Below are 24,305 nucleotides of genomic sequence, written 5' to 3'. Positions count from 1 at the left end.
TCTGCATCAACAGATACAGAGAAAGAAAGGATTTACGCAGCTTGAAAAGAGATGTGAGAAACAACAAAAGTGCCAAGTTGTAATCCTGTGAAACAAGCCAAACTTGGGACAGAGAAAATGAAATATTCACCAAATCATATTGACATTGACTATATTCCTGTAGCAGACTGGGGTGATGGTTGTAAGAGAAAATTGTCCTTAGGGATGTTTTGAACCTTGCGGCCCAGCCCTGGATTGCCTGGGCTGCTGGGGATTGGGGAATGGAAAAGGAATTGTAGTGGGGAAGGGAGAGAGATGGAAGGCTTTGACCCTTTATTCCTCCCCACCACATCTCATTTGGCTTGAGGTGAGAGAACAGGAGTGCCACAGAGGAGCAGCAATCACTCTGGGCCAAAACATCTTTCACACAGAGAATAATTAATCAGCCTTCAGCTATGAGTCAGAGCAAGACACAGTGAGACAGTATATAAAGCTATACATGGAAAGACACACACTGATTTACTAAAACACATATTTTGCAATAATTTACTTAGCTAAGATGTTGGAGATGTCAGTTCTTATTTGTGTTAATGCACTTTAATTAATATATTTCCACATTTTGAATTTGTATTTAACCAATGTAATTGTGAGCCAGGAGAGTGACGCATTGTGAGGGAACGGGTGGACATGTACATGTATATGTGTAATTCACAGCCATATACAGTACCTAGAATAATCAAATGATGTCAACAAAGTGAAGAGGCACACATGGTTTTCAACCCCCAGGTTATATATTGGATTATAAAGTAAAAATAACACCTGTGCCACATCAGTCAAGCTTTATCCCGCTCTGCATGACTAATCTACAAAAGAAGATGAAAGGCTTTTGGGGATAAACCTTGCTAAATGTTTGAGAATTGAACATACAGGTGTCTACACAGCCATGCTTTCTTTTAACAATTTACTACATCATAGTGGAAAGTACTCCTGGTTTGGCTAATCACAGGTTATGTTAGCACTGTAGAGACAACAATCGGCTGGATTTCTAACTGAAAAATGGTCTGAAGTTATAAAATATTTGATACATTTTATAGAATCTGTGAACAATATAAACAAATGTATGTTCTGTATTTGGTTTCATCATTTTTAAGCAGCTAACCTTTTTGATTTGGCTAATTATTATTAAGGCTAAACACCTGAATCATGTTGACACTTTTGCTTCACTGAGTTCATCAAGAGTTTCTTGTACTCATAACCATGTGTAACGGCTGAACCATATCTATCAGTTATGCATTACAGAATTTACTTCTTTTGACCAGTGTTTTCAGCCACAGTGAAGTCACTTCAAAAATGTATTTTAAATTGATGTATTTTTATTTTGTTTACAGTACATAGAGATACTTGTGTTGTTACACAAGTCAGGTCAAATACACTGCCAATCACTGCATGTTTATTATTTGTTTTATTTCTATTAACACTACCCACACTGACCATACTGAGCTACAGTATGTTTATCCAGTTACTGTGTGAGTCACTTTGTTTGGAGATTGCATCAGGGTACCTTTAAATGAACTTGAGGCAAAAATATCCTCCACTGAGAAAGAGCCTGCATTTCATCATATTAATCCTTTGCTAAACTAAAGCAGGCAAATATGTCCTCTTGTGTATTTTTTCCTATGCAAACTGTTAATACATTATCTGTAGTTGGCAATACTGTGAAATGTAATGTACTGTGGAGAACTCTGAAAAAGCATGCTGTAAGACTGGCTCTTACTAACGTCAACTTGAAGCAATATGTGATGCGTTATCGGGGTGGCTGACATGGAATAGTAGTATCTTATCATATACTTGGATCTAACCTGGATATAAATGAATAATTTCCTGGAACAACAACAACAACAACAACAACAACAACAACAACACCATATATTTCTCTCAAGAAACATCTAGTAAAAGCAGGGCCAGTGCTGGGCCATACTTATATCCTTCTGGGAATAACATGATGGGTCACTGCATGTTGCACTGCTGTGCTGGGTCATTTCTTTGTGTCAGATTTGACATCCGACAGATGTATCTTCAAAAAGCATTGAGGCAACTCTAAGTAGTGTTTCACTCCCTCTAGAATCTAGAGATCAGCAGGAATATTGTTATTTATACATTATTGATTAGCTGTTCAATTTGTTTCATTGGTATTTGCCAACTATTTTTTTCAGTTTGTAAAAACAGAGTAAAAATAAATACATGTAGAATGACAACAATGTTCTGTATCTTTGCTGGAAAAATCACAGGAGTTATTTGTAGTGTCTTTTAATTACAATTTTATGTAAAAATGTTTAAATGTATTTTCTATGTCACATGTATGTGTGACTGAGTTATGCTTCGAGATGAGTCACACAATTGTTTCAGTAATCAGGCACTAAGAGTTTCCAAGTACCTTAATTGTCTTGGTGAGCTGTGTTTCATGCTCCCGCTTCAACTTTGATTGGTGAGCAAGCACAACTAAGTAACTAATGGCTCTTCTAGAACACCTGCATGTAGCTCTCCCTTTCATCTTACACAGTATGTATCCCTCAATGTCTATACTTGAACTAGCACTCGTCATAGACATAAGGTAAAAGTACCTCCTGTTCCTGTGCTATTTTAAGAAAACAATAAAGGAAAATCATTTATGAATTATTGCTGTTTTTTTAACCTACTATGCATTTTATTTGCAGAGCAAAGAAAGAATACACAAAGCTGAAAACATAAACAAATTACCTTTGTGGGAAGTAGTGGTATTATTTTATCTACCCATCACTGTGGCTAAAAGCTACTCCACCCACGTCTTGTCAACATTTGGTTGACAAGGTCACTGTGTCCTATTCTTTACAAGCCATTACTGATACATTTACATCTGAATTCTTGCTAAGGGAAAAAGTGTCCATGGCATATCTTTGGGGGAGTCTATCCAACCCAGTCTCATGGCATTTCGTGTTCACCAACACGATTTTTAATCTATTGATTCGTGTTCACCAACACGATTTCCCCCTTTTTTTCGTGTTGCACAGCACGATTTTAAAAGCAATGTATTTCTACTGCCTGCAGCACGTCTTTTTCTCCGGTCGGGTCGTGGGAGACCGGAAGCTGTGTGGTTCATAAAAACATGTTCTTACTCAATATCAAGCCACAATTATTGCTTTTATTTTAAATCGTATAATTTCGGACTTTTGTTGCCGTCTGTGAGGAAAATAAATGGGGCTCAGAGCCTCAGGATACTGAAATCTGTATTTTTAAATATTTGTTCCTTCTAATTTGTTATTCTTTTCAAAATAACACACTGTTATTTACTCACCAATAACACACAATTATCCTTGCTTTTATTTATTGGTTTAATTCCATAATCTCGGGCTTTTTTGGCGTCCGTCAGGAACTGAATTTCAAAATAAATTTAACCGGAAACAGACGTAGGCCTATAAGGGACATTTCGAGCATCATTGCGATTGTCAACATTTCTGAGTTTAGGATGGCCGAAGACACTACACTACCCATAATCCCCAGCTATCGTTTAGGACTACAGTCCCCGTAAGGTTACGCCGAGCGTCAAACAGCTGTGTGAAATGGAACGAAACCACGCCAGACTATCCAAAACTGGAATCGAACACCCCCCCCAGAACTACACATGCTGTCTATTGTGTTTCGCAAAATGTTCTATGGGACGTCTCTACTGAACGTTTTCGTTTTTCCCACAATTAAACACATTGGTGTTATCAAATGTAAAACATATAATTAATAAATGGGTGAAAATCGCTTGTGTCCATAATGCGCAGAATTAATATATACCCACATAACAGCTCATTGCTACTTTGTAATTCTACTCCACTACAATTCAGAGGTTAACCTGGTATTTTTACTCCACTGCATTTATTTGAGTTACTTTGCAGATTCTGATTAATTATGTGAAATATAAACAACCCTTAAATCAGACTTTAGTTACCCCAAAGACCTTAATCTGTTATTTAATGTTTAAATAAAGGTTAATCCGTTTTTCTGTTTTGCACCTCCTCCTATTTATTAATATCTTTGTACATCCTGCACTAAACTGTTTTATTGTAGAGATCACTTATAGTATCTTCTTGATTTTTATATTCTATATTTATACTTTCCCCCTATTTAAGTATATACTCTTAATATTTTTTAATCAAATATAACACATAAAAACAATAATTCAATAACGTGCTTTAACCACTAGGAGGTGCACACAGCCATAATAACTTTGTATTATTAGTGTGTATGTACAACATCTGAAGATGTATAGTTTTATGCATGCTTTCACATCATTTTACAGCATATTGCTATACTATTTCAGACTCAGTATTTACATTCTTACATTCAAAGAAAATCAGTAATATCTTTAAAAACTACAGTCCTTTTCTATCAGCTGTGCACCGTTATGGTGTAAATATAACCTGTATATGAATTATATCAAATGTAAAAGTCAGCCGAATTAGTGTTGATACTGCAAGGAGACGTATTGTGTGAAGAGAAATTGAAGATGTTGTTTAATTGTTGATATTTATGATCCACGTCAAGTATTCAGTTTCGGCAGCATTTCTTCCAGTTTTTCCAAAGGTCTTCTCATCAGGGCTCTCTAAATAAAGAACTACGGCAGATCTGTAATATGTAATGCAGCCAAACCGTGTATTACAATGCCGTTATGTGATGATTTTCAAAGAGAAAAGCAAGAGCACTCGGAATTAAGTATTATTTTATTCTTTTAAAATGTTTTCCGGATTTCATATAATATAAACACCAAATCCCAGCATGCATTGCGGCTAACACATCCAATCAGCGAGCTTAAAACCATAGCTGAGGATCTTGGGAAATCGCTCGAAATGCCTACGTATGTTTCCGGTTATATTTATTTTGAAATTCAGTTCCTGACGGACGCCAAAAAAGCCCGAGATTATGGAATTAAACCAATAAATAAAAGCAAGATTAATTGTGTGTTATTGGTGAGTAAATAACAGTGTGTTATTTTGAAAAGAATAACAAATTGGAAGGAAAAACAGATTTAAAAAATACAGATTTCAGTATCCTGAGGCTCTGAGCCCCATTTATTTTCCTCACAGACGGCAACAAAAGTCCGAAATTATACGATTTAAAATAAAAGCAATAACTGTGGCTTGATAAGTAAGAACATGTTTTTATGAACCACACAGCTTCCGGTCTTCCTCGACCCAACCGGAGAAAAAGACGTGCTGGAGCCTGCAGGCACGAAACACATTACCAGTAGAAATACATTGCTTTTAAAATCGTGCTGTGCAACACGAAAAAAAGGGGCAAATCGTGTTGGTGAACACGAATCAATAGATTAAAAATCATGTTGGTGAACACGAAATGCCGTGAGACTGGGTTGGAATATCCGAGGGTTTAAAACTGCACATGTCTCTTTGAGTTTGCATTTTTTGCATGTAATTTCCCAGCTTTCCTCTAGTGTGAGGGACTGCAAACTGACTTTTCCAAAGGCATAATTGGAGTGTCTGAGCGGGTAGAAACATATTCGGGCTTTCTCTGTACATGCTGGGATAGAATAAGCCCACACTGAATACTCTTCATTTTGTCCTACTTAACATTACACAACACTCTACATTTTGGTGAAATGGTGATGTTGAATATCAATTCTAGGCCAGCGAGGCAGTCAGGTTCAGTGAGGCAGGGAGGTGAATCACCACAGCACCTCCACAGGGAGCTCAAACTGGCTTAGTGCCAGATCTATTCTGGCTGATCTCTGGCTGGCTGACTGGCTGTCTCTTTGACGTACTTGAATGGCGGGTCTGTTATAAAACCAGCTGTATGATTTGCCTGTTGAATGATACACTATCTTTCTGACTGTCTGGCTGCCTAAGCCATGCCCTGGATTTTTGGATGACTGACTGGTTAAATACAACTGGATGTCATTACCGTGCAGCTTGACTGTTCATCTGTGGATCAGGCTAAACATGATAACAGTCTGTTGGGTAATGCAAATGCTCCAAAATTACCATCCACTGTTTGAAAAGATCACTCCAGCAGTTGTGTGTGTTTTATCTGACATTACTGCAACCATTTTACAAGCCATAACTGACTGAGGAATAAGCTGCTTCTATCAATTGAGTTGATTTTTTCTTATGTTTTGTTTTTCTGTTGCTTGCTTCTGTTACAGTTTGGGAAAGGTAGGACCCAAAAGCAGACTACAAAAAAGGTAAGTTGGTCTAGAAAACAAAAACGAGCTTTATTGTAAAAGCTGATGGCAAAAACATGGCAAAAACACAAAGGAAGCACAAGGAAGATATAATACAAAAATCTGACGATGACTGACATGGAGAGTGACTGTAACAGGACTGGGCAGGTAAAGAGAAAAGTGGTAGTGCAGCAATCACGACAGAGGCAGTGTTCAAGTCCAAAAAAGAGGCTTTGATGTTAAACTCAAAAATACCTTTAACTATACAAAGGCTAACATAGCCGGGCCGCTAACCGACTTACCAGCTTACAAAAATGTTTCCTCACACTGGGAGTCTCCTGCTCCCTCCATGTGCCACACACAACTGAGCAACTCTGAGTGCTTTGTCTCCCTTGAGGGAGTGATTAGCACCAGGTGTGAGGTCTCCACACCTGCTCCCAATACTGTTAATTGGAAGCGGGTGGAGCCACCTATTGGGAATGTAGCTGCCTCCCACTACTCTGCCTCTCAGTCCCTTACAAAACAAACAATGAACCGACACCGAACACAGGAAGAGACAAGGCTAAATACAGGGAGGGGTAATCACGAGACGAGAAACAGCCGGGCAGGGGAGGAGAAACACAAGGGCAACAGGTGAACACCATCAGACAATTAGACACACCAGGGAAACTAACGACAGGGAGGAAAACACAGGGAGAAGAACCAGACAAGAAACAAGGAGGAAAACATGACAGGGAGAACAGAAAAGCAAAATAACCCCACAACTAGACACAACAAAACTCAAACCCTGACAGTTTATTCTCCATATTGATTCTCACCATATACATATATAAAGATACATATGCATTTAACTTACAAATAAATTACCAATCTTAATTTCTTTTTGCTTTGAAAAAGCCACTCTAAAATGAAAAATGGTCTTACACACATGTTTGTTTAAAAATCTCTGTCCATACTAACATGCCCATATGTCATCACAAACACAGGGCATGCGCTTCCTGATGTAGAGAGGACAATTGTTTACTCTGCAATAGGTTGCTTAGTAAAAGTAGAAATGTTTTAGTTTTGTTGAACTTTCAAGATAAAAGAACGTGTCTGATACTTTAAATATCAATATATATATATATATATATATTACATGCAAAAAAATACATTTGCCTGATAAAATATTATTTTCTGTTGAAGTTAAAGGCTGCTAATTTTGTTTTCTCTTCTCGTTCTCTCTCACCTGCTCTCTCCTCTGTTACTCTTACAAATCAAAGTTTCACTGCACAATGGATAAAGAAATATAGTAAAAATATAGACATATAGCGTCTCACTGGTTGTAGCTCTGCCAGGAGGCTGGAAGTTCCTGTCATACTGGAGAGCAGTAATTATTACTTGTACCTTTACAGGTTCTTTGTTAACTGTACTAAATTTGTGCATAAGGAAAAGCTTCTATTTTAAGTCCATTAACAGATGCTTAAATGTGGTCGGCAAAGCCTTAAAAATAAACAAATGCTTTGTTGTGGATGTATCCCTAGAAGTCTTCAGTATGAGGACACAAAGAGCCACTGGTGCAGACGTTTAGCCACAAATATGGTTAATTGGGTCACACACTTTTCTCCACTGAGCGTTCACTTACATTAGCCAGATTTACAGGCAAAGAAAATCATTTTTAGTGAGGGAGGAAAAGCATTTACACAAACTTTACACAATGACATTCTGTGCAATTGCTTGAGCAATTGAAATTAAGTCACGAACAGCAGTCCGGTGGTTCTTAACCACCTACTGAAGCAATGACTCATTAGTAATCTTTCCTTAGACATATGCAGTTGATGCAGTTTTAAAAAAAACAAGGTCAGTGCTTTTGTTGTTGCTGCATGAATGCTTATGCAATAAACTGAGTCCATATTTGTTTTGTCTTCATTCAGTAACCAGGCTGGCCTCAGGGGTGAGGACAAGTCTCAAGGCTTAGGGGACATTTGTTCCTTCTTTTTTAAAAACCACATTCAGCTCTGGTCACCTCTGAGCTTTGAGAGAAAAACACTGCCAGAAACGATGGAGGCCGAGCTGTGATCTAACAACATCTGACACACTGGTGGGGAGTAGCTGTGCAGACCACTCTGCTACTGCTGCTGCTATTGCTGCAACTGCTTCACCAGCCACAGTCACATTCCCTCCATCTGGAAAGTGCCTCATTGTTTACTCATGCAGCAATGGGGAAAAGGAAAATATCTGCACTCTCCCAGGTTTTATTTAATCTCAGCCAATTTACCTATTGTTGCTCATCTTCTTCAAACCAGTAATATAACTCTGTCGCCCTCAGCCGTAACACCTCTGTGAGCCTCCGGATAGGCATTTATCATTGTCAGACACACCGCACACAGGACTCATTGCAACACAGTTGTCAGCATAATTTAGCTGCCTCATAATCTCTGACTCTGCAGCCGCAGGGATTATTCAACTTTTTAGCTCCATTCAGAGGCAAGTAATATCTTTCTATGTTTTGCTTCAGGGTGCAGAGGGGTATCAGAACCCAGAACAGGGCCCACTCAGTGTTTGAACTATCTGACCAGGTAGAAAATGATTGACATTTAAAGATGAAGAGGAGCAGGACTGTTGTAACAAAGTTTGATAGTCAGAAATTCAAATAAAGCAAAAAGGTAATGAGAGACCATTTCCACTGAGCCACCTAATGCTAGGCTGCCTGATCAGGACCCTGAACAGTTACAAGTTCAATATGAAGATACAAGAAAGTAAATATGGCAATCTGCAAAGGCCATTATTTCAACTCCTTGCACATTACATTTCATATATGGTAATACACATTATGGGTAAATTATGTTTTATTGCTACAACTATGTCATTTCTAGCTAGTGTGAAAATGCAGTTGCATTTAGTTTAGTTGATTTGGTCCAAACTTTTTTGTTTGTGATTAGATATCTTAGTGTAAGGTTCTTACCACAGTCTATGGTTCTTACTGAGGGGGGTATTAAATCCAATCCTTTCTAGTAGCATTGATTATTTATTATCATGACCACAATAAGTTGTTCATGTTTGAACAATCTCTTTCAGTACCAATGGTAGAATTTGTGCAAAATGATGTTGTCAGAGTGGCTGCAGAGGTGTACAAAGTAACAGAATATGAGCCCAGCTACTACTCTTTGTATACTAACAGTTAAAATGGTTAATAATAAGTCATAATTTATCCTTAACCATAAAGCTTTAGAACAATCCCTGACCATGTTGGCAACAGATCAGAAAATGCTTTAATTAAGAACATTAAAGCTGCATTGACGCATGATACGCGACTTGTTCTTTGCTAACTTTAAGGTTGGGCACAGAGCCTTATGGTGAAAACAGCTATTAAAGTTTTGTTTCTTTGGCTACCTCTTCTTTTATCTTGCAAAGGCTAATGATGTTTGCACTCACTGAGACAACTCAATAGGTATTACACCACACACGTCTTAGGAAGGATTTCAGCCTTATTGGCTCTATGAAAGACAAGAATACATTGATATTACTTGCAACCTGCTGAATCTAGACAGGACAGTATATCCCATAATTTCATTTGTTCAAATTCAATGAAAAAAAAGATAACTTACAGTCAGTGTGTTTTTAGCAGTTATAGCATCCATCACATTTTTCTAATGATGTTAGTTATAGTGAGCAGAAAAGACAGACAATCTTGTACAAAATCTTGCTTGTTTCTTTTTGCCCATTATTTTTTAGTATTCTAGGTTCAGGTCCAAATGTGTCGTGCCGCCAATACGGTCATGTTCAAGATTTACCCACGCAAAGTTTTAAACAAATTACAAAGATAATTAACGCGCATTGAGAAACGAAACAAATACATGTGAAAAATAACCCCAAAAAGTTGCTACTGATTTTTACTAGCATGCTCAGGCAGGGAGTCCTAGAGCTGAAGAGCCTGCAGCAACAATACCTAAGGTAATACGTTGAGTTTCAAGAAGCACCAGAGGATTCCTGCCTGAAAATCTCAGAAGCTGCTTATAAAGTATAAAAAATTCAAAATATAGCTGGGAGCATGACCGAGTAGTGCCTTAACAGTAAAGTATTAAAATCAATTTCACAGCACATGAGTAGCTTGCAAACACACACATGAAAGGATACATTGTATTTTTATCTCCTAGAATTAGTGAGTGGGCCAAGCAGCAACATTTTGGGCATGCTAGAGACAGGCAATTGACTTGAAACTGTTCCCTCAATAAAGAGAATTCCAACACTCCAAATAAGATAACATAAACAGGCTGTGATGAAGCATTGTGGTATGCATTGATAAAGCCAAATGCAATTTTTCTCCCTTTGAGCTCTACAGGCCAGTTTCATATTCCGCATTGCTGCTATGAGATGCGACTTGATACCACAAGTGTTAAAGGTGTACAAATATTTCACCTAACTCCTCGAAGCAGAGACATTACACACCCCCTTCGAATTCTAGTCCGCTGGTGCGTAGAAAGCAGCTGGCAGTTCAATCTCACATTTCTGTGAAACAGTAAAGTTCCCGTTTTTGTTCGTGTGCCTTCTTGACCATAAGTAAGTGATGTGTTTGCAATTAAAAAATAGTCGTTTCTGTTCAAAATTGTAGTCATAGGTTTATTCGCTGTTGACGTAATTTAGTTGAAAGTTTGTATGGAGTGGCAGCCTCTATCCATGTATGCATAAGTAGCTGTCAGTGGCGGCTGGTGGAAAATATTGTTGGTGGGGCTGTTGATATTTTCACGATCTGTCTTTATGGTGTCTTGTTTGAATCTGTCTGTGGTTCCCTGTCGTTAGTTTCCCTGGTGTGTCTAATTTAACCGATTGTGTTCACCTGGTGTCCCCGTGTTTTCTCCTCCCCTGTGTCTTGTTTGTATGATTAGTCTTGTGTGTATTTAAGTTCTGGTTTTTCTGTCTGTCTTTGTCGGTTCGTCTTTTGTTGGTGACTGAGTTCACCGGTGAGTGTTCTGTTTTGTCTATGTTAGTTTCATTATCCTTGAAATAAAGGTTTATCAGAGTTATCTGCATTTGGGTCCTGCTTCCTTCACTCAACCGTGACAGTACGAACCGACCAGAAATGGACCCAGCAGATGATCCTTTTGAGGTGGAACTACAACATTTTTCCTTTTATTTGGCTTGCTGCTATGATTGGTGGAAGGGAGTGTCCAGTGTTCTGCAGAAGGAGGCCGCTCTGGTAGAGGCGCACCGGTTGGCTATGGAGAAACCAGACTTGGTGAAATTCTTACCTGGCTGGATTTTGAACTTCCTCTGGGTGTGTAATTTCCAGCCTGCTGACTACAAACGTCTCGGTGTGTTCCATCTGGAGTCAACCCATGCTTCTGCCCCAGTTCCTGCTCCTGTCCAGGAGTCGTATTCTGGAACTCGTCTGGCTTATGGAGGTCCACGGAGTATTCAGGCGGCTGCTAAGAGGAGTCGCAAGGCCAAGCTAGCAGCCCGAGCCAGCAGCCCGAGCCCCAAGAGCCATGGTTTCAGCCCCAGTCCTGGCCCCAGCAACCATGGTTCCAGCCCTGGTTCCAGCCCCAGCAGCCATGGTTCGGGCTCCAGTACAGGTCCCAGAAGCCATGGTTCCAGCTCCAGTGCCGGCCCCAGCAGCCATGATTCCAGCCCCAGTTCTGGCCCCTGCAGCCATGGTTCCAGCCTCAGTCCTGGCCCCAACAGCCATGGTTTCGACTCCAGCCCCTCGTCTCCGGCCGACGCCAGCTCCCCGTGTCCTGTCGGCGTACCGGCCGACTCCAGCACCTCGTCTCCTGCTGGCTCTCCAGCCGATGCCAGCTACCCGAGTCCTGTCAGCATACCGGCCGACTCCAGCCCCCCGTGTTCTGTTGGCGAACCAACTCTCTCAAGTCACCCCTCCAGTTCCCTCTCGAGTCTCCTTTCGAGTCCCCTCTCGAGTCCCCTCTCGAGTCTCCTCTCGAGCTACCTCTCGAGTCACCTCTCGAGCTACCTCTCGAGTCACCTCTCGAGTCACCTCTCAAGTCCCCTCCCGAGTCATCTCTCAAGTTTCCTCTCCAGTTCCCTCTCGAGTCTCCTCTCGAGTCCCCCCTCCAGTCTCCTTTCAAGTCACCCCTCCAGTTCCCTCTCGAGTCCACTCAAGTCTTCTCTCAAGTTCCCTCACAAGTTCCCTCTCAAATCCCCTCTCGAGTCCCCTCTCGAGTCCCTGTTCAAGACACTTCTCAAGTCCCCTCTCGAGTTCCCTCTCGAGTCTCTTCTCAAGTTCCTTCTCGAGTCTCCTCTCGAGTCCCCTCTCAAGTTCCCTCTCGAGGCTCCTCTCCAGTCACCTCTCGAGTTTCCTCTCGAGTTCCTACTCAAGTCCCTACTCCTGTCCCGTTGGAGGTTCCGCTGGGGACCCTGCCAGCTCCTTGTCCTGTCCCGTTAGGGGTCCTGTCCCGTTAGGGGTCCCGCCGACTACTCTCCTGCCGGGGGTCCTGCCAACCCTTTGTCCTGTCTCGTTGGAGGTCCCGCCGTCTACTCTCCTGCCGGGGGTCCTGCCAATCCTATGTCCTGTGCCGTTGGAGGCCCCGCCGACTACTCTCCTGCCGGGGGTCCTGCCAACCCTGTGTCCTGTCTCGTTGGAGGCCCCGCCGACTACTCTTCTGCCAGGGGTCCTGCCAACCCTGTGTCCTGTGCCGTTGGAGGCCCCGCCGACTACTCTTCTGCCGAGGGTCCTGCCAGCCCTGTGTCCTGTGCCGTTGGAGGTCCCGCCGACTACTCTTCTTCTGGGGGTCCTGCCAACCCTGTGTCCTGTGCCGTTGGAGGTCCCGATGACTGCTCTCCTGCCGGGGGTCCTGCCAACCCTATGTCCTGTCCCGTTGGGGGTCCCGCCGCCGACTCTTCTGCCGGGGGTCCTGCCAGCCCTATGTCCTTTTCCGTTGGAGGACCCGCTGAGAGTCCTGCCAATCCCATGTCTTGTTCCATTGGAGGTCCCGCCGTTACCTGTCTCGCCGGGGGTCCTGCCAACTCCTGGTCCTCTTCCGTGGGGGTTCCTGCCGAAGCCTGTCCCACCGGCTCTGGTTCCTGTCCGGCCGACACCGGGTCCTGCCCGGCCTCTGGAGCTGTCCCGTCAGCGCCTTCCTGCTCGGCCTCCGGAGCTGTCTGGTCTTTGCCTTCGAGCCAGGCCCCCTGAGAGCCGCGGTCTTCACCTTCGAGCCAGGCCCCCTGAGAGCCGCGGTCTTCGCCCTCGAGCCCGGCCCCCTGAGTGCCACGGTCTTCGCCCTCCTGCTCGGCCCCCTGACTCTTCCTGCCGCTGCCTTCGCTCTCATGCTTGGCCCCCTGAGTTTGCCCGCTGTGGTCTTCGCCTCTCCATGGACTCTGCCTTGCCCCCGGGCCGTCCGCCCGAGATCCCTTCCTGGTCCTCTGCTGTGCTCCTGGGCGGTCAGCTCAGTCCCGTCCTCCTGACCCCCTCCACCCACCCTGGTGGCCTAGTGATACGTCCCTCCTCTGGACCCCCTCCACCCACCCTGATTGAGGTTTTGGACTTTTGTGTTCTTTTTTTGGGACGTCTGGGATCCGTCCCTTGAGGGGGGGTACTGTCACGATCTGTCTTTATGGTGTCTTGTTTGAATCTGTCTGTGGTTCCCTGTCGTTAGTTTCCCTGGTGTGTCTAATTTAACCGATTGTGTTCACCTGGTGTCCCCGTGTTTTCTCCTCTCTCCTCACCTGTGTCTTGTTTGTATGATTAGTCTTGTGTGTATTTAAAGGGATAGTGGAAATCCGCGAATTTTGGGTTTAACTTATGTATTTTAATTAAAAATAAGCATAATAAACCATTTTTTTATATTTCATGCGCCTAGTTTCATTTTATTTTCAATTTTACTGCTCCCGACCACGCCCTCTCAATGAAACGAAATACTTACGGGTGATGACGAAAACAAAGGAAGACGGGCACAAACATTGGACGAGGCACGAGTATTTTATTATGTTTTCTGGCTGATTTAATGCATCGTTAGCCTGTACCATTGTGTACAACGCCATTTATTGCCTGTCGATTAGGCGACCGGAGGCCTCGCCATCCGATAATCCGGTACACAGTGTTGAATGTGTACACTACAGTCATCATATAGACATGATAGACTAACAGTACTGTGAGTACAGCCTACACTTGACAGGCAGCCTGGCTAGCCTAGGATTAGGACCATACTACGTCAAAAGACCGATTGGCTCTAGCTGTATATCATGCTAGTATACAATTCATTTACATTTATTCATGTAATTAATGCCCATAAGGCTGTTACATATACAATAATAAATGTGACAAGATAATTTATGTGACCCTGGTATGTTATGAAATGTACCCTACATGCAGTCATCCTCGCGCATAGCCATAGGCCTACAGTGCATGCATGCCAACTTTTGCAATATATAATATAGCGCCTAGCGTGCGCTATGCTTAGGGACCTACCAGTCAAGATTATTTGTGCGTAGGGGTGCATCATCTGGCGCCTGGTCCTGGTCATCCTCGCCATTGCCCATGCCGTGAACTAACTCCATCTCCTCGGGCTCGAACAAATAAGGACGTAATGGTCCATCGTCTGGCTCAATATTCTCACCATCGTCGCTTACTGAACCGGATTCAGATTCAGTTCCTAAAACTACATTTTCGCAGGAAAGCCGAGAGGATGTTTCTGACTCGCTATCATCACTGGATACCTCGTACAATCCTTCTTCTTTGTCTGGTATATTTGCCCTTCCACATTCATTCTGCATAGACGCCGTGGTTTGTTATTGTTTCGTCTTCCTGAGTTTTCCTCACTTCCGGTTTGGCTGACTCATCATTTCGTTTCTAAAAAAGTTCGGGGAAGCTGCAATAAAGTGCTTCTAACATGCGTAAGGCAATTATTATATTTTTTTAATCAGGTGTGATTGTTTTGGTACGTAATTATGCTTGTATATAAGTTAAAACGAAACTATTTGTGGTTCAATTTCCACTATCCCTTTAAGTTCTGGTTTTTCTGTCTGTCTTTGTCGGTTCGTCTTTTGTTGGTGACTGAGTTCACCGGTGAGTGTTCTGTTTTGTCTGTTAGTTTCATTATCCTTGAAATAAAGGTTTATCAGTTATCTGCATTTGGGTCCTGCTTCCTTCACTCAACCGTGACAGATATAGTGAGTACAAATTCTTTTTTTTGGGAGAAATGACCCTTAAATTAGGACTTCTGGTGATGTAATGGCGCGTTTCCAGTGCAGCGCGGAGCTCGCTTTAATGCTGCGTTCAGACCGGACGCGATGCGAATATTCGCTTCGCTCTAAACCAGGGGTGGGAAACCTCCGGCCCCCGGGCCGTATACGGCCCGCGAGACAATTTGGTACGGCCCTCGAGTATGAAACACAAGCAAAAAAGAAAAAAATTAGAGAAATCTAGACCGCAAACAAATTAAACAAGCGAGTGCCTGTTTTTCCTAGCCAAGGTCAGGGTCCTTGAACACAACACGAGCCTAACGTGTCATCACGTGGTATATGTCTCGTCTGACAGGGGTGTAGTTCTGACGGAGAGCACCAGAACGTCACTCCGGCACTTCCAGAAATTGCAGTACCCATAAGGAGCCGTACACATGCCGCAGTGTTTGCGTGGCTGTGTCTTTAGTTGAAAGCCCAGTGGCGATCTGTTCATCTGTCATACTGATCATACAGTCAATAACTTTGTTGTTATTAGCATCTGGTTAGCTAGCTATGCTAACAAATATAAGAAGCTTTTTCTCCAACCAGTGAGGTAAAGGCACATCTTTATATGATCATTATAGTTATAAAAAAATAAGAGAATAAAGTAAACAGGTATAAAATACTAATATGACAGTAAAAGAAAGAACACAGAACACAAGAACACAGTTTGAAAGGGGAGTGATTTGTAAAATATCCATAAAGAAAAATACATCTGCTTCAACATTTAAAAAAAAATCTTCCCGGGGGAGCATGCCCCCCCCCCAGAGGAGGTTAGCTCCCCCAGCCCCATACATGTACACTTAAATCATGTCCACATGGATAGGAAACTAAATACTTTTGCACACATCTTGTGTCCATATATTTCTGTTTTGGTGGTCATGCCACAACCGTGCACGTGCATGCATGCGTGCGCGAGTCATGGTAAAATATCTGGATTAAAAGGTTGTTTTTTCTTTGCACAGCATGAAAGAAAGGCGAAATGAATCTATTTTTAAGCAGAGGTCAATAACTTGTATACGGCCCTCGGAGGATATTGTAAAAATTGAAATGGCCCTTGAGAGGAAAAAGGTTCCCCACCCCTGCTCTAAACGCTCATATCGCATCGCTCTAGTCGCTCGAGTTTCACCTTGACTGCCAGCTGTGTTTACTCGCATCATTCAAACAAGACGCGCTCGGGAGCTACAACTACAACAAAATGAACATATGTTACCATGATTAAATTGTAATACACGTTTCTAAATGATGCCGACGTAACAACATACTGATACCGGTTAGTAAAAACCATGAATTAATGCTTTGACAAGTCTGCAGACAGACGGCCGGCGAAAAACCTTTTAGAATGCTTGTTTTCTGAATGGAGACTGGGTCGACCAGGCTAAGCTAACGTTGTATATGCTCACTCCACACTCATAACAACGGCCTACAGACATAAATAAACCAGCGACTGTATTCGCCATGACACAGACAGTGCCGAGCCGTGCGGGGCCCGTTTTTGGTTGCGTTTCCACTTGGCCTAGTACCGGCTAGCGGGTCCTAATTCACAGTTTTTCTGGCCCCAGAAAATCGTGGTTCTAGGGCCAGGAACAACCAGGCTGAGTATGCTGAACTAGAGAGAGAATCGCTGGCAAGGGGGCTACAACTACAACAAGATGAACATATTTTACCGTGATTTAATTGTAATACACGTTTCAAAATGAAGCCGAATTAACAACATACTGATACCGGTTAGTAAAAACCATGAATTAATGCTTTGACAAGTCTGCAGACAGACGGCAGGCGAAAAACCCTTTTTAAAATGCGTGTTTTCTAAATGGAGCTTGGCTAAGCTAACGTTATATATGCTCCGACCGTCCACACTCACAACAACGGCCTATACAGACATAAATAAACCAGCGACTGTATTCTCCATGACACAGACAGTCTGTGGTTTGTACTTGTTTAACTTTTGTTTAGTTTCTGAACAGATCGTATCTGTCCCCGGCTGTTTGAAGAGCAAGCATGGGAAACAAAAGACAGCATTTACCTGTTTGCATCCAGCTAGCCATCCCTTTCTGGTGTACCAGCTACGTGAGAAGCCTCGTTGATACGTTTTGTCTTTTTCACGAGCTTGCTGCGATATATATAAATCGGGTTGGTCCGGTCCAAGGTCTTTAAGCAACAGTTTATCTGCCAAACTTCTCCTTTCGAAAGGATTGGAGATTAGCTCTTGAACGGAATTGGGCGGGGACCGAGGTCCGGCGACTCCACCTGCACACGAAGCCATTCTCATCCAACGCGTCATCTTGGTCACTCACGAGTCTAAAAAACAACTCACGTCAACTCACGTCAACGCACGTAAGCAACGCGGGTGCCAACGTGAGCGCCCTCGTGACCAAAATATTTGACGGCGCTGATTGGCTGAAATTATGTTTCGGCGGCACAGTTTACTATTGAGACTTTTGCAACGTGCTGGTTGCTGCTGTTTGGCTCGGGGGCTCCTTGCACAGCGCCCAGTAATGATAAACCAATGCCACGGGCAAGGCCAGGCAGGAACATCTGACTTATCAGTAACTTTAGACATCGTAACACAATTTTAAACGAGATTTTATGGTAGATTATACATTTTACTGATACCAATTGGATGATATTTACCTTGTTTATCAAAAATAAAAATATAAAATAGCCTATATATTTGTATTTAATATTTTTTTTATATTTGTTTGTATGTGGGAAGAGGTGGGGCGGCGCCCCTATAGATGAGAGTAACACCTACGTCACTTCCGGGCAAAAATTACGGCCACGCCCACTTTTGGGGGAAAACAACGCTGTCATTTGAATGGCGGTCGATACAAATTCTGAAGTTTTTGCCAATCCGATCACATTTTTGGGAAAACCGTGGATTTTTGGATCTTCAAAGAGCCCGATTACGATGGCCAGTCAGGCAAACAATTACATTCGATCATTGGTAATCGACAATCGTTTTTGATATATGGTTAAATTAAAATCAGTAGGCGAGGCTCTAATTTCTCCAGCTGTTACTCTCATGAGCGAGGCGGAACATAATAGTTTTATCATGCCAAAAAGCTGCTGTGTCGTTTATTGCACCTCAAACATAAAAAATAATCAAGAGTTCAGTGTTTCTGTACTTCCTCTACAGGACAGTAAAGGAAGAGCTCTTTGGCTTCAAGCTCGATCGCCGTTCAAATGACAGCGTTGTTTCCCCCAAAAGTGGGCGGGGCCGTAAACTGACGTAGATGTTACTCTCATATATGAAAATTGATAGCCTACTGCTATATTTAACCATATATCGAGCCCGATCGTCAATTTCTAATGGCTTAATGCAATTGTTTGCCTGTCTGGCCATTGGAATCGGGCTCTTTGAAGATCCAAAAATCTCCGGTTTTCTTAAATTTCTGATCGGATTGGCCAAAACTTCAGAATTTGTATTGACCGCATTCAACTGACAGCATTGTTTTCCCCCAAAAGTGGGCGGAGCCGTTATCTTTGCCCGGAAGTGACGCATTTGTTACTCTCATCTATGGGCCGGCCGCCACTGGTAGCTGTACTTATAATTGTGGAGAGTTGCTAGATGTAATGTTAGTTAATGGTGATGTTTGTTTCCTTCCTTTAGAACCACACACATTTCAACAATCCTGTTTCTACTGAGTGCATGTGCATCCATAACCTATTTGCATAACTTATGCAGTTAATAATAAACCTTAAAAGGAGATCCCTGCCTCCCATGTCCTGACTAGATGCCCCATATTGTTGTCGACATTCCTAACCAGCAAGAGCCCCATTACAGTGATGAAATTGATATCCTAAAGCCTTTTTTTTTATTTCTTTTTTTTTTTGTATGCTAAAGGTTGTTAATGGTATTGATATTTACAATCTTGAACTGCCAACACTATTAAAATACATGGACACATATTAGTCGCTGCTTGTCTAGTTTTTCAGAAAATGACAAGTTCAAATTGCATTCATGGTCAAATGGATGAAATCACAACGATAATGTCTGGCTATACTCCAAACCAATTTTTTAAATGTGACAGTCCACCTTAGGCCCTTGAAGCTTCACTCAGAGTTCAAACAAATTAACCCTTGACATTTTTTAATGACATTTTTAATGTGCAACCAATCAAATGACAGCACACTTAGGTGTTCAGAATTCAATTATTCATGTCCAGTACACAACCACCATAAAACCATACCACCATCTTGGCAGGACGACTATCACCTCTTTGAATTGGCAGGAGATAATACATTCCTTCTACATGGTGCCAGTTGTGACCAATAGTAACTCCAAAATGTGCCTTTCATGGATGCTGATAGGGTTATTAAGTATTACAAAAGACTCATCAAGTGCTTGGCCAACTTCTGTGAATTCTGGCTCTCAAATCACATTTTCCTGCTGGTGCTCTTGTTCTGCAACACCTGCACTATGTCAGTTCAGTGTGGCCAGATGGTCTGTTTTCTGAAAAGGCCCCTTTGCACTTGACTGCTGTATAAATGCATGCTGAGGTCTGTTGTTGGTTGTTAGGTTTTCTCCACCATACACCCATTTTCATGCAGGTGACTCACAAGCTTCTGGAGCTCATCGGACATGGTGCAGTCTTTATGCTGGTGGTAAAACATCTGACTACATGACTTTTGTTGTTGTTCTACTGTGCTCTTGTTATATAACCCTCTATATATATTTACCTGAGGCAGGGTTGTGTTGAGCTGTGTTGGAGGATGTGTGGGAGGTGGAGGTTGAGGCCACTCTCTGGTCTGAACTCATGCTGTCCTGGCCCGGAGATGAGCTGGACTTTCTCGGCTTCTTGTCTGTCAGGTGCAGCGGGGAGCTTTTCTTGGGAGGCAGCAGAGGTCGTCGTGGCCTGGCCGTGGCGTTGACCTTCAGCCAGGCTTTGGCTTTGTAATCCACAACCTCCACGTAGTTAGCTCGTGTCACCCGGCATTCATACAGTCCGTCGTCATTCTTGCTGACTCTGGAGATTTGCAGCTTGTGTGAGATGTCGTTGCCCTGGACTTTCACTGTCTGTTAGAGTGATTCAGAGAGGAACAGTTATGGAACACCACAATATTTTCCTCACACATCATCCCACTTAATTCTTCAATATGCTACATCAGCATTGGACCTTTGACATCTGGATGAAAACACAATAGGCAATCTTTTGTGTCATCGATAATTGCAGGTTCAATTATATTGCTAGGTGATACGGCTACGGTTTAAATAGTGGTTCTCTACTGTGTGCAATAAGCATAATAAAGGTTCTCTATCCATCTTTTATCCAACAAAATCTGTTTGGGTCTTGAATTGGGCAACACAATATAATTAAATAAAATACATTTTCTCAAGATTAAACTGATAAATAACTCTCAGTTGAATCTTGATTAATACATCACCTAAATGGTTAGGTTTTTTGGCATTATTTGACAAAAAAGAAAGTGATCACAGAGCTGCAGTTAAGCAATTAATAACGATTTGCAATGTTAATTTAAATGATTTAATTAAATTATATATTTTCTTTTTTAGGGGATGTAGAAATGTGTATACATTCGGTGAATCAAGTGAGTACATTTGTGCAACCGTGAATACCTGGTTTTCTTTTAAAATATTTGTACATAACATATTTATAACTAATCAGGCAATGATTGCAAAGTTAAAGCTTGTGAAATAACTTCCTCAGGTGTTATATTAAATGTTTTACAGTTAAAAACTCATAAGCATTTGAACTCTAGCTGCTACATTTTGATCTGTGAGCAAGTCTGCAATCCACTACCCTCCAAAGAGGCCTGTACAGGACAAAGAACAGCAGAGAGAACTGTCTATAACATGCATGTTAATCAGAGCAATTTAACTGGAAGTTATATACTAAATAAATATAAGAGAAAATACGTCTATAGATATCTTTTTGCTTTTTTCCCAGTTCACATATTGCTACATTCTACAATTTTTACAGTGGTCGTAAAAAGGCTATTAAGGTAAACAGCAAGTAGACAAAGCACAGCAGTTTGATACTGGAGACTGGGTGCCGTTAGACAAAAAAGAGCAAATGTAGGGTAAGAGAAAGATTGTAGTTTTGGTTTAATAGTGAACACATGCTGTTAGTGCCTCAAGTCATGATTTTATGTTTTAACCTCAACAAATGCAGATACGTTCAGCATGAACATGTTGTCTCTTTGCATATGGATTTTCCAAAAAAATTCTTTACCAAGTTAATTATTGCAAACCAGGAATGCAGCTACATTTTCCAATTCCTACTGAACAACTAACAGATGTTCCTATATCCATGCCATTACTTTAAAATGTTATCATAACTCATTGGGAGGAAGTGTGGTGTGTGTTGCACTAGGCACAGAATGCACATACACAGTGGCAGGGAAAAAAGGGGCTGAACGGTTGCTGGGGCATGAACACAGGAAGGGAAGCACGCTGACAGTAATAATACGCTGCCACTGATTTCAATGATTAGCTCCTTTCTCCGGTTGAAGGTGTATTATTCAGAGTGAAATCAACTGCCGTTGTGTTTCCTTAAAATGATATGCTTCCAACTTGCGTCATTATGGCATACATTCGATAAGCACTAGGTTGCAACCAGGGATACACGACGTATTCTTTAACTTACACTTATTTTTGTCCCCTCGTCATCAGGATCAGGCTCTTGTGTCATCTCCACCTGGGAACACAGAAAACAAAAGAACAAGAAAGAGAGCATTAGCAGAGATCATTTCCTGTTTAGTATCTGCTGTTGAGGACACATTGAAATATATATGATATGCAAGTCTAGCGTTATAATCCCTAAAACCATCTAAGATTACTACAACAACTTTTTTTTAAAAAGACATCACCCATGCGCTGACAGTAACAGTATAATTCTTTCATGCCAATTTCAACACACAGTTTACAGATTGAGTGATTGCATTGGTACTGTTCAGCCTTTAAAAATAAATGCACAAAGATGTTGCTCTGCTTCTGTTTTTGATTTATTTTTAGATTATTTGAGTGGTTCTGTAGAGAAATGTAAGATTGTTTCCAGACGCCGCAGTGATTCAAGAGGAACAAACAGGTTCAGCCAGGATGCTGTGTGACAAAATGAAGCTCAGCGCAAGTTCTTTCAGGAAGACTGCGTACAGTATACATTCACTCCGCAGCTGCATATAATCAGCTCATCACGGGCGTTGTCTATTACATTCACCTCATTCTCCAGCAGCCAATCACTGTGCTGCAGCCACACTTTAAAATGGTTCTCCTCTCTCCTGCAGTCAGCTGTGATTTCAGGTTTTCATGCTGCCGCCCGCCTCCTCCCCATCCACCTCCTTTCATCATATCCAGTGCCAGGAGAGTTAATCCAAAGACCTCATCACACCTCCTCTTCATCCCATCTCCTCATGAAATCCAGATCTTCAGCATCATCACCAGTGCCTAGACCCCAGGGGGTTCCCTATATGCTCACGGCTGCATTTCCCCCGTTAGATACGATTTCAGGATCGGGTTCTAATCACCAAAGACTTAACATTTATCATATGACATGTGTCAATACATGTTCTTTAAACAAAATGAAGTCTCTCCTGATTGAACTGATTTGCTTTGCTTTTTAAGACAAGTGATGCCTCAAAACCTCAATTAGTCTCTGCGACAGAAAGGGCTCAAGAAATGCCCCTGTTCAAGTCCCAGTGGCATAATTCTAGCCCGGTGGCAAGCACTAAGCCTACAGCCTACATCATGTACTGGGCATTGATTTTAGAGGCTATAATTTATTTATCTCACATCGGATGCCAAATGGATGTGTGCCCAGGAAAAGAAAAGTATGCTGACTACATATAGCTAAAGAGGAGCAAGAACGGTGCAGCAGAAAAGGCTTGAGAGGAGGAGGAGGAGGAGGACGTTTCTCCAGAGGACATGGATGAGACAGAGAAGGCAGGGTAGGAGAGGAATAAGGTGGCTACTTATGAGCATTTGTAGCAGAGAGCGTGCTGTAATTACCTTCGAGGAACCGGGCGTTTTTCTCTGGAGGATGTTTGGCAGACAGGTGATTAATGAGCAGAATTAGGAGCCATAGCTTTCCCTGTCTGCATGTATGCATGACTCTTACATATTGACTCCGCAGATGGATCTGGCATTCTCTATTGTATCAAGCAGACGTCTTTAAGGGTTAGGCAGGATTAATTGTCCTCATGTCTTGGTGCTGCAGTTTCAAGTCATCAATTACAGCCTCCTCTTTTACAAACTTCACAGTGGTTATATGGGCTGGGTGTGCAGTCTATATATGTCACCTGGGGAGGATAAAGTTGGAGTTCTACTCGAGGACAGATGCTCCACTCTGGTCTACACATAGTGGCTGTTGTGTTCATGAAAAAATCGTCAGTTACAAAGAAGATGGTCAAAAGTTTAATTGCTTTTCAAAAAATTCATTTCCAGAAATCCTGGGGCTATTTACATACATTTTCATCACAACATGGCTGGATTCATTTTGTTTCTAGTGTCTGCGGTAATTAATAAAATACATTTATGGTTTTAATGCTTTGTTTTAATTTGAATTCTTTTTTTTCTACTCATGCAATATATGTTCATTGCTCCATTTCAATTTGCAATATTCTGTTATGACTCACCAAACAACTTATATCTTCACATGGTTTTCCATATTTTATTTTATTTAACCTTTATTTAACCAGATAAAAGCATTGAGATAAAATCTCATTTTCAACGATGATCTGGCCAAGAAGGCAGCACCGTTACACATAACATAACACAAACATATCAAATACAGAGAAAATAACTAAGAAAACAAAAGACGAAAAAGCAGTCACTACATTGTACACATTAGGACAGTAAGAAAGGTGCACTAATTATTACTGCAAGAGCAGCTGGTGGTAAGGACTTCAGACAACTTCAATTTAAAACATGCTATTGAGACAAGTGCTGTCAGTTTTAGGCTTGATTGAAGGTCATTCCAAGAACAAGGACCATAATAAAAAAAGACTCCTTTTT

The 24,305-nt window shown here is 41.8% G+C and overlaps 1 protein-coding gene across 1 annotated transcript in view; it reads right to left on the bottom strand.

Moving 5' to 3' along the window:
- The window catches only part of vstm2a (V-set and transmembrane domain containing 2A), an 81,903-nt gene that overhangs the window by 2,451 nt on the left and 55,147 nt on the right, over positions 1-24,305 (bottom strand). The window contains exons 3-4 of the mRNA XM_034108320.2: positions 21,943-21,993; positions 20,015-20,351 (exon numbers count right to left, since the gene is read on the bottom strand). Of these exons, the coding sequence (XP_033964211.1) occupies positions 20,015-20,351; positions 21,943-21,993 (388 nt within the window). The remainder of the gene's footprint in view (positions 1-20,014; positions 20,352-21,942; positions 21,994-24,305) is intronic.

This window comes from Pseudochaenichthys georgianus, chromosome 20, assembly GCF_902827115.2.
Source record: "Pseudochaenichthys georgianus chromosome 20, fPseGeo1.2, whole genome shotgun sequence".
Lineage (NCBI taxonomy): Eukaryota > Metazoa > Chordata > Actinopteri > Perciformes > Channichthyidae > Pseudochaenichthys > Pseudochaenichthys georgianus.
Note: the sequence above shows the minus strand (reverse complement) of the source record. Positions and strands in the feature narration are given on the sequence as shown.